The sequence below is a fragment of the Penaeus monodon genome, chromosome 3 (assembly GCF_015228065.2).
Source record: "Penaeus monodon isolate SGIC_2016 chromosome 3, NSTDA_Pmon_1, whole genome shotgun sequence".
Lineage (NCBI taxonomy): Eukaryota > Metazoa > Arthropoda > Malacostraca > Decapoda > Penaeidae > Penaeus > Penaeus monodon.
Genome location: NC_051388.1, coordinates 4,123,940 through 4,135,612, shown reverse-complemented (window position 1 = coordinate 4,135,612; position 11,673 = coordinate 4,123,940). Strand labels below are relative to the sequence as shown.

General features: G+C 39.1%; 2 protein-coding genes across 2 annotated transcripts in view; both read left to right on the top strand.

Annotated features, from left to right (window-relative positions):
• LOC119590832 (CUB and sushi domain-containing protein 3-like) overlaps positions 1–11,673 on the top strand; it is a 64,327-nt gene that overhangs the window by 11,280 nt on the left and 41,374 nt on the right.
• LOC119584918 (locomotion-related protein Hikaru genki-like) overlaps positions 699–11,673 on the top strand; it is a 54,475-nt gene continuing 43,500 nt past the window's right edge. The window contains exons 1-5 of the mRNA XM_037933536.1: positions 699–710; positions 2,260–2,420; positions 5,516–5,667; positions 6,189–6,383; positions 7,239–7,409. Of these exons, the coding sequence (XP_037789464.1) occupies positions 699–710; positions 2,260–2,420; positions 5,516–5,667; positions 6,189–6,383; positions 7,239–7,409 (691 nt within the window). The remainder of the gene's footprint in view (positions 711–2,259; positions 2,421–5,515; positions 5,668–6,188; positions 6,384–7,238; positions 7,410–11,673) is intronic.

Here is an 11,673-nt window from a genome sequence, read left to right as displayed (position 1 = left end):
GTTTTTCTGGCTGTCTTTTTTCTGTCGTTTTCTTCTTGCTTTCTTTTCTTTGCTCTTTCTTCTTCTTCTGTTCTTCTTTTTTTCTTCTTCTTCTTCTTCTTTTCGTTTCCTCCTTATCTTTTTCTCCGTATGCTAGTGTCGTCTGTTCCTGCAAGTTCTGTCTCTTTTTTCAGTCTGTTTGTCTGTCCTTTCTCTATTATCTTATTTTCTCTCTCTCTTTTATACATACCACACATACACGCACTCATACACATATGTATGTGTGTATACGTATGATATATAGATATGCTCTCATTACCTCGTGATGTAACCATCACCTATCACACTTTCCGTTTTCTGTTGAACATTACCTTTTCACATTCCCGTTTTCTGTTGATATACCCTTATACAATTCCGTTTTCTGTTAACATCACCTTCTCACCTTCCCGTTTTCTGTTGAATTAACCTTTTATCCACTTCCCGTTTTCTGTAACATTACCTTTATCCACTTCCTTTTTCTGTGACATCGCTTTTTCACACTTCCCGTTTTCTGTTGACTAACTATTACCCCAGTTTTTAAAAAACTATTACACTATTTTTCAGGTGTCTCCTTTGCGTGACATCGGGAAATACAACTGATCGGGTCTGTACGAAAGGGTGTGCGTCAACGGACAGTGGAACGGGAGAAAAACCCATTGTTTTAGCCTTGAATAGAGAACATGAGTATGCACGTATGTTTTGATTTTTTTTTAAAGTTGTGGAGTTTTGTTGTGTGTGTGTGTGTGTGTGTGTGTGTGTTGTGTGTGTTGTATGTGTGTGTGTGTGTGTATGTGTGTGTGTGTGTGTGTGTGTGTGTATGTGTGTGTGTGTGTGTGTGTGCGTGTTCTGTGCTTTCCAAATCATTTTTCTTTCTATATTATCAATCATATCGTTTTTTTGGTATATTTCATAATATCAAAGTATTTTATAAATATAAACAATAATATGTCTTCAGTATTCAGTAAGGTTGGACAGAAAAATATGTGTATAGGGTATATGTATATAGATATATTATTATATAATATATATATATATATATATATATATATATATTTTATGTTTGTGTGGTTGTGTTTGTGTGTGTGTGTGTGTGTGTGTTTTGTGTGTGTGTGTGTGTGTGTGTGGGGTGTGTGTGTGTGTGTTTTGTGGTGTGTTGGGTAGGGTATATAATATATGTTCCACACACAAAACCCACACAAAACACCAACGCCAAATCAAACGAAAATTTCAAAACGAAAACCAACAAACCTAACACCATTCCAACTATTCACCCCTACCTACCCCTCATCACCTCAGCTCTACCTCTCACCCTCTCACCCTCTCACCCCTACTACCCTCTCACCTCTCACCCCTCACCCTACCCTCTACCACTCTCACCCTCTCACCCCCTCACCCCCCAAAACCCCCTCACCCCCTCACCTCAACCCTCTCACCCCTCACCCCTCACCCCCCTCACCCTTCCCCCCTCTCACCCTCACCCCTCCCCCCTCACCCCTCCTCACCCCCTCACCCCTCACCCCTCACCCCTCACCCCCTCACCCCTCACCCTCTCACCCTTCACCCCCTCACCCCCTCACCCTCCTCCACCCCTCACCCTCACCCCCCACCCACCACCACTCCCTTCACCCTTCACCCCCTCACCCCCCCACCCTCTCACCCCCTCACCCCTCCCCTCCCCCCTCACCCCCCTCACCCCCTCACCATCTAAACCCCTCACCCCCTCACCCCCTCACCCCCTCACCCTCTCACCCCCTCACCCCCTCACCCTCTCACCCCTCACCCCCTCACCCCCCTCACCCTCTCACCCCCCCTCACCCCCTCACCCCCCTCACCCTCTCACCCCCCTCACCCCTCACCCCCTCTCACCCCTCACCCCCTCACCCCCCTCACCCTCTCACCCTCACCCCCTCACCCTCTCACCCTCTCACCCCTACCTCACCCCCTCACCCCCCTCACCTCCCTCACCCCCCTCACCCCCTCACCCTCTCACCCCCTCACCCCCTCACCCCCTCACCCTCTCACCCCCTCACCCCCTCACCCCCTCACCCTCTCACCCCCTCACCCCCTCACCCTCACCCTTCACCCTCACCCCCTCACCCCCTCACCCTCTCACCCCCTCACCCCCTCACCCCCTCACCCTCTCACCCCCTCACCCTCTCACCCTCTCTCCCTCTCACCCTCTCACCCCCTCACCCACTCACCCCCTCACCCTCTCACCCTCTCCCTCTCCTCCGCCTGCAGTCGACCGGCCTCCAACCATCCTCTTCCGCCACAAGGACGGCCCCCATCGCCCAGACCAACGACGGCAGACTCCTGGCCTATCCGGGCACGCAGCTCTACCTCGAGTGCCTGTGGATGAGGAAATACGGGACGCCGAGGTGGAACGTCTCTCATGCGCACGGGTGAGGGCCGAGCGGGTGGACTTTTTTCCTTTTTTTTTTCCTTTTTTTTTTTTTTTTTTGGTGGTGGTGGTGGATTGTTGTTGGTTTCTTTCTTCTTGTTGATGTTTTTGTTTTGTTGTTGTTTTTGTTGTTTTCTTTTTTTTCTGTTTTTTCTTCTTCTTTTCTTAGTCTACTTTTTTTCGTTTCTTCTGTGTTTTTCTTTTCCTTTCTTCTGCTTCTTCTTTCATCGGTCGTTATCCATTTTTTTTATCGTCTTTTCTTTCTTGTTTTCTGTCTTCCTTTCTCTGTTGTTCTTCCTCTCGGTGTAGCTTTCTCTCTCTCTCTCTCTCTCTCTCTCTCTTTCTCTATCTGCCTATCTATCTATCTCTCTCTCTATCTATCTATTTGTCTATCTATCTGTCTGTCTGTCTATCTGTCTATTTCTTTTTCTCTGTCTGTCTCTCTCTCTCTCTCTAATTATGAATTGCACCATTTTTCATTGCAGGAGACACCTTGAAATCGACAAAATGAAAATATCCAATCTTGATTATTGTTGCATACTCTTTGCATTACGTTTTATAGGAAAATTTCTCATTTACCTTAACTGCGAGCGAACACTTGCCAGGAAATGAAAGTTATTCTATTGCACATAGCTTCGTCAAGTTCACGTTTAAGACACGAAATGTTAATGTTGATTATGTTGAAAGTCATCTGGAGAATAAGTTTGCAACGCAAACTATAAGAGAAAACCGATTTTGCTATATGTTAAAGGGGGGACTTGTTCATTTTTTTGTAAGATTTGGCTCGTTTATTTTCTTGTAGTTGGAGCAGCTTAAAATTCATTATATTTTCTTCTTGCTTTCTGCACTCCAAAGGATGTCATTTGCTCTGGATCTTATTTTTATTCTTATCATATTTTATTGTACATATTTTTATTTTTTTTATCCAGGAGATTTTATGTTTACAGAATCAATAGGCTATAACTCAAGTCTTTTTTAATTCTATAGAAAAAAAATGAGATCCGATGCTGGATTTTCCAATCCTGGATATTTCCTTTTATTTATCTAATCACCTATTCATTAATTTATCTCCTTATCTATTTATTCTATTCATTATTTATTGAAACTTATTTATACTGCCTATTATTTCGTAGCTTTGTTAAATACCTATTTTCTCCCCCTCTCTTCCAATTTCTTACTAACCCCATCTTCTCATGCAGCAATTACAAACACAGGAAGTTTAATATGAAATGTCGAAAATTAACAAAATGCTGGTAAGATTTTTTTTTTTTTTTTTTTCATGTGGTCCGAGTACATTGCGATAATCGTTGAGGAAAATAATGAATTGAAAATGAATCATTTTCTCTTAGCAAGATGAAATATCTGGAGAAGCTTGATGCATAGTATTCAGTTTATTCAATTCATATCTCAAAGGAAGGGATTATAATCTGCATACACTTCATTCATCTCGCTTTGGGAGTTATTCATTCTCATTCATAGATTTTTCACTTAACAAAGGTTATCGTTTGTTAACAAAGTGCTCTAGAATTGTAAATCGTGAATCGGCTGTGACAATTTACGAATGTTATTGTATATCGTCCGTAAATACGTGTAGAATATTTTGTCATTTGTGTAATATGTATCTTACAGTTTGATGGCCGTTCGTGAAGGAGTATGTATGATATTCAAAGCAATAGCACAGAGAAATATATGTTTTTCTTTTATTTATGAATAAAATCGAATCGACTATTAGTGTAGCGAATCATTATACATTTATGACAAGTACTATCGCAATATTACAGATTTTTTTTTAAATTCTGAATAAGATCAAGCCTCTTATTAATATATGTTCACTAATCATTAAACGTTTAGAAGACTATTCAAGTTCTTGGTTTAGTTATACGAAACATTATGAAACAAACTTGAATAGTAAAAAAAAAAAAAATCACATACATAGGATGAGAAAACACTAAATCTTTAAAATGAAAACATAAAAAAAATAAAAAAATAAAAAGCATATTAATAATTTCTACGAAACGAATAATGTTCTTAAATGTTCGACGTTTTCTATTCACAAGATAAGCTTTGTCTTCTTGCACAAAGTAATTTTGTGTCTGTTTGTTCTTAGAGTCTTATAAATGATCTATCGTGTAGTTTAGTTTTTTATCAATATGTGTATCGATTTAATTATGTAAAACTGGTTGTACTGGGATATATTCCTATAATAACCGATCTATAAATAGACTTGTAGCTTTCATATTGTTTTCGTAGTCTGGTTGACAATAAGTAATTAATAGTAACATAATTAGTAGTTTGCTATTATAAACTGTAGATTTTTTTTAGAATAATAATAATAATAACAAAATAGTACATAAGAAATACACCTCTGTTTCTCAAGCCTAAATATAAAACCAATTATTGATAAACAAATGATGTAATAAATAAAGGAAATATAAAATAAAACACAATGAAACTAAAATCATCAACATACCACCGAATGCTTAATAACTTTCATGATTACCCTGCTCCTAATGACCACTCTCTCTCTCTTCATAATTACTCTCTCTCTCTCTCTCTCTCTCTCTCTCTCTCTCTCCCCTCCTCTCTCTCTCTCTCTCCTCTATCTCCTCTCTTTCTCTCCTCTCTCTCTCTCTCCTCTCTCTTTCTCTATAATTACCCTCTCTCTTAATTCCTCTTCCTCTTCACAATTCCTCTCTCTGTCTTCCTAACTACCCTCTCTCTTTTAATAATTCCTTTCTCTCTTTCCTCACAATTCCTTTCTCTCTTCATAATCTCTCTCTCTCTCTCTCTCTCTCTCTCTCTCTCTCTCCTCTCTCCTCTCTCTCTCTCTCTCTCTCCTCACAATTCCTTTCTCTCTCATAATCCCCTCTCTCTCTCTCTCTCTCTCTCCCCTCTCTCTCTCTCTCTCTCTCTCCTCACAATTCCTTTCTCTCTTAATAATTCTTCTCTCCCCCTCCTCATAATTCCTCACCCTCTCTTCATAATTACCCTCTCTCTTAATCCCTCTCTCCTCTCTTCATAATCCCTCTCCCTCTCCCTCACAATTCCTTTCTCTCTTCATGGTTCCTCTACCATAGTCGGGCCTCTCCCCAACGGGAAGTACTGGACCGGCTGGACAACGGATGCAATGCGAGATCCTCAGCTGGAGTACCGCTTGGCTCTCTACACTACTAACGTTGGGGATACAGGCGATTACACGTGCATTACCCCCACGGGGCATTCGCATACTGTTGCTATTGATATTAGACGTAAGTTGTTGGTGGGTGTGTGCTGGGGATGGGTGGAGTAGGTGGTGGGTGGGTGGGAATGGGTGTGGGTGGGTGGGATGGGTGGGTGGGTGGGGATGGGTGTGGGTGGGGGGGATGGTGTGGGTGGTGGGATGGGTGGGTGGGTGGGATGGTGTGGGTGGGTGGGGATGGGTGTGGGTGGGTGGGGATGGGTATGGGTGGGTGGGGATGGGTGTGGGTGGGTAAGTGAGTGGGGATAGATGGGTTTGGGTGGGGTGTGTGTGTAGGTAGGGATGAGTTTGGATGGGTGGGGATGGGTGTGTGTGTGTGTGTATGTGTATGTGTGTGTGTGTGTGTGTGTGTGTTTTGAGTGTGTGTGTGTGTGTTTTAAGTGTGTGTGTATGTGTATGTTTACGATCCTCATATTCAAAAAGGCATGGAAACGAAACATCCATCGATAAAAAAAGCAATATAAACCAGATACGTACCAACACCAAAACAACCACAATAAAACGCCTCTCATCGCCCCTCCCCCTTTGCAGAAGTGGACTGCCCCTCCCTCCCTCCTCTCTCTGCAACGAAGGACCCCCACACCCCTTCCTACGAGCCAAAGGGAGCCACGAAACTCAACTCCATCGTCACCTTCAGTTGCCAGTCGGGCTACACGCTACAGGGCCCGGGGCGAATCAAGTGCCTGCCTTCGGGAAAGTGGTCGGATGCATCGCCCGCCTGCAGGAGTGAGTGCCATTTCAGAACTGTGAATATTGTTGTGTTTTTTCTTTTCTCTCTTTCCTTCTTTTTTAATGTTTGATTTCGTATTCTATTTTCTTTTATTTTGTTTTGGTTTATTGGTTTTGTTTTATTTTTCATTCGATTTGTTTTTTTTTTATTTAATATTTCAGTGTTGTTGTTGCTATTTTTTTTTTCTCTCGTGTTTTTTTTTTTTTTTTTTTTTTTTGGGGGGGGACTTACTTTCTTGTTGTTTTATTTACTCTATTTTTCTTCTTCTTTTCTTTTCTTTTTCTCTTGTTATTCTTTCTTTCTTCGTTTCTCTTTTTCAGTCTCTCTTGCTCTCTCTATCCTTCTCTTCTCCTCTCTTCGCTTTTTACTTTTTTGTAAACGCATAGTCTTAAAGAATTTTTCGAGAATGAATACTAAGATAGAAATTGGAAAAAAAAATAATGTTATAATCTTTAAATAAAAACCTAAAAATCTAAAACTTCAGAATAAGAAAAAATCAAAACCAAAAACGTCCAAACTCAAAAAAAAAAAAAAAAAAAAAAAATCTCCAAAAGCCAAAAAATTCCAAAATCAAAAAAAAAAAAACATTCAATACTAAAAAAAATCCAAAACTTCACACTCAAAACTTCCCAAACTCAGAAATAAAAAGTCAAAACTTCCTAAAAAAAAAAAAAAATAAAAAAAAAAATAATAATAATAAAATAATAATAATAATAATAATAATAATAATAATAATAATAAATAGATAAATAAACAAAACTTCCCAAACTCAAAAAACAACAACTTCAAAACTTCCCAAACTCAAAAAAAGAATCAAAACTTCCCAAAGTCTTAGCTTCCCCATCACGCAGAGATCGAGTGCGCGCCGCTGGAGCCCCCCCTCCACGGCGAGCTGACCGGCCCTCGACCCCACACAGCTGGTGACGTGATAGAGGTCAAGTGTCATTCAGGTTACATGATGGAGGGCCAGCCGATCCTCGTGTGTCAGGAGGATGGCGAGTGGTCCAGCCAGGTTCCGAAATGTAAGTATTTTGATCTTATTATGAGCACAAACCCTGTGTACGAAAGTGTGATATAAATACCCCCCAGTGAGTAATGTTTATCTTATTATGAGCACAAACCCTGTGTACGAAAGTGTGATATAAATACCCCCCAGTGAGTAATGTTTATCTTATTATGGGGCAAAAAACCCTGTGTACGAAATTTGTGATATAAATACCCCCAGTAAGTAATGTTTATCTTATTATGAGAACAAAACCCTGTCACGTGTATACGACGAAGGTGGAAGATAAATAAGCCACAATGTGATAGTAAATTAAATCGATGGCGTTTCGAACTCTCCTCGTCAGATGGATAAATAAGCGAAATGGATTATCTATCCGTTTGATAAGGATCTCTCGGCGAGTTCGAAACGTCGCGATTTAATTTCATTTTTTTATTGTGGCTGTTTTCCTTTTCATCTTTGTGTACACTGTGTTTGCGTTCGTTGTAGGATAAACAATTTCTTACTGTCTGTTTTCCTTTTATTCTGCAATCCATATGAGGATTTTTTATGTGAATATGAGGATGAGAGAGAAAGAATGATGAAAAAAGGAGAGAGAGCAAGAAGGAATAATTTGAAGGAAAGGAGGAGAAAGAGAGAGAGAGAAAGTGAGATGAAGAGAGAGAGAGAGGAAGAGAGAGAGAGAGAGAGAGAGAGAGAGAGAAATAGAATAATATGAAGAAAAAAATTAAAGAGAGAGAGAGTTGAAAGTTGAAGATTTTATTAAAACTTTTGCATGTTTGTTTTTCGATTATGTGAAATATGTAGATAGATAGATGAATAGATAAATATAGAGGAGATATAAGAGAGTAAACAAATATAGAGAGATAGGGAAGAAAATAAATCCGCATATAATAAACACACTTTATCTCTCCCCCGCTTCCCCCCCCCCTAACCTTCTTCTTTTCCTCCCTCCTCTTCCTCCTCGCTCCACCTTCCTTCTCCTCCCACTCCACCCCTTCACCCCATCCCTCTTCACCCACCCTCCACACCCATCTCCCCCACCCTCCTCTTTCCACCTCCCCTCCACCCACCTCACCTACCCCCTACCCCATCCCCAACTCCACTCCCTCCTCTCACCCACCTTCCCCACCCACTCACCTCTACACCCCCCCCTCCCCACCCCCAAGGTTCCCAACCTGCACGTACCCGGAAAACATCATCTCGGTACCATGAGCAAGGTGAAGTTCTATTACCCAATCAACGACAGCGTCACCTACACTGCAGCGACGATTTCGTTCTCCACGGCCAGAAGACCCTCACCTGCTCGAGGGGGGGAGGTGTCGAAGGTTCCCTCCTGCTTCGGGCCGTGAGTGGTGCGGAGGGAGGGGGAGGGGAGAGGAGAAGGGAGAGAGAGAGAGAGAGAAGGGAAGAGAGAGGAGAGGGAAGGGAAGAGAGAGGAAGGAGAGGAAGAGAAGAGAAAGAGGAAGGAGAGAGAGAGAGAGAAGGGAGAAGGAAGAGAGAGAGAGAGAGAGAGAAAGGGAAGAGAGAGAGAGAGAGAGAGAAGGGGAGAAAGAGAGAGAAAAGGGAAGAGAGAGAGAGAGAGAATGATATGGAGGAAAAAATGAGAGAAAATAGAGAATGAGAAAGAATGATATGAAGGAAATGGAGGGAAAAGGAAGAGAGAGAGCCAGACAGACGGACATACAGAAAGAGAGAGAGAGAGAGAGAGAGAGAGAGAGAGAGAGAGAGAGAGAGAGAGAGAGAGGGAAAGGGCAATGTGAAAGAAAAAAGGAAACCGAGGGAGAAAGGATAATGTGAAGAAAAAAGAGAGAAGAGATAAAGCGCGAACGATGAAGGAGTGAGAAAAGAGAGAGAGAGAGAGAGAGAGGAGAAAGTGTAATATGAAGGAAAAAGGGAAAGAAAGACGAAAAAAGGGAAAATATGAAGGAATAAATAAGAGAGAAAAAATGAGAAAGGGTAAATGAAAGAAAAAGAAAGAGAAGAAAAAAAAATATGTAAAAAACAGAGAGAGAAAGAAAGAGATAAGGTATAATACCAAGGAAAATGGGAAAGAGAGAGAGGACAAGGATAATAGAAAGAAAAAAATGAGAGAGTAGAGAAATATAGAGAAGAGATAATATGAAAGAAAAAGGAGAGAGACAGAGAGAAAGAACAATAAAAAAGCAACCTTTTTTTTCTCTCTTTCTCTCTTTCGTATATACATTTTTATTTTTTTTTTTCCTTATTTGTTATTCTATTTTTTCTTTCTCTCTCTCTCTGTCTTTCTCTCTCCTACCAGTCTTTGATGACGTCACGACAGATCATCAAGAAAAATCTTTTAATTTTTTGTTATCATTTTACAAAAAAAAAAAAATAGAAGACAATTTTTTAAGACTGTTAGAACATTTCGTTGTGGTTATATATATATATATATATATATATATATATATATATATATATATATATATATATATATACACATATGTTTTATTTTTTCTTTTCTTTTCTTTCTTCTTCTTTTTTTCTTTTCTTTCTTTCTTTTTCTTTCTTTTTACGGTTCTATAATCAATTAAAGAAATAATCTCCAAGGTGACTACATTACTATTATTTTTTTATATATATATACTCTCTGGAGATTACGATGTCTGTTAATGCCGAATGAAAAATCTGTTTGTTGGATCTGTGGCTCAAAGACGCGTAAGAATATTTGCTAAATAGAACGACCCTTAACATAAAGAAGAAAAAAAATCGATTTCTATGACAAATTCCGTATTTCCAACAAGCACATTTCCGAAAATTTGCCTTCATGTTGTATCCAAACTCTTAATCTCCCATGATATAGAGTAGTCCCACGCTCACGCCTCTCTCTTCATTAAAACCGACTCTCGTAGGCGAATCTAGCTGGTTTTACATAACGCAGGTGTTCTGGATTTTATTTGTTATGTTTTTTGTTGTTTTTTATGCTGTGAATACGTATTTGGTTCACATGTTCATTGGTATATGCACATATACACACATATGTACGTATACACGTATATACACACGCATGTACATACATAGAACAAACGCATGCACGCAAATACAAGCGTGCACGCACACACATGCGCGCGCACACACACACGCACACATAACACACACACACAACACACACACACACACAACACCACACACACCACACACACACACACACACACACACACACAACACACACAACAAGATCACACAACAAAACAACAGAAACAAAACAAATAAAAACACACTTAAATAAACACAAACACAAACACACGTATACAAACAAACACACACCATCATCATAATCATTCATCCTTGTATATATTTATCAAATCAAACAAAAAAAAAAGATAAATTTGTGGTATGAGACGCAATTATTCCCGTTTTCTCTCAGTCTTTAATAGTATGTCCTGAAAGTCTTATTCAATCGATTTTTATGATAATTTTGGCAATTAAGGTAATAACGCTTTGATAAATTTAGTCAGTCCATTAAGAATAATTTTATTTTGTCTTTCTGTCCTTCCTTTTTATTATTTTTTTCCCTTATTTCACCTCCATCTTCTCTTTAGATTGCAATTATATAGAACAGTAAGCTTTATATTTCAAATCAATATATAATTTGTAATCATTTAAAAAAAATTACATATCATTTTCCAGATTTTCTTTTTTTCTTTCTTTTTCTTCTTCTTTTTCTTCTATTTTCCAGATTTTCTTGTTTCCTCTTATCTTTCATTTATATCTTATTGTTTTCTTTTCATCATCGTCATTATCTATTTCCTCTAATAGGCTATAATGTTATAAATGTCGTGTGCATGATACATTTTAAGGTAATAAAGATGGCATCACATTCAGTCAAATATCATTAAGAGCTTAGCTGCATTGTAACTCAAGAAATTTTATTCGATTTCCAGATTAAAACTTTATTTCACGAATTATGGTTAAAGAAAATCTATTCAGTTTGCAGATTAAGATTAATCGATTTACAGTTAAGAACATGTATTCAGTTAGACATTAAAATTTGATAACACGAATTATGGTTATTACATGTATGTCTGATATGCCTCCTTTGTTTTTCACTCATATTCATTATCATTTCCTTCCACAATTTTCTTTTTTCTCTTTCTTAGTTCTGTTTCTTTTCTTTTACATGTCTTTATTTAAACCCTTTTAAAATTCAAACCATTTGTTTAATATATGTTTATCCAGTGCTATAGTCTCTTTTGTAATTTCAATCGTCTTTTTCTTATATGTCCCAAAGATTCAAAATATGACATTGTTAAACACATTTC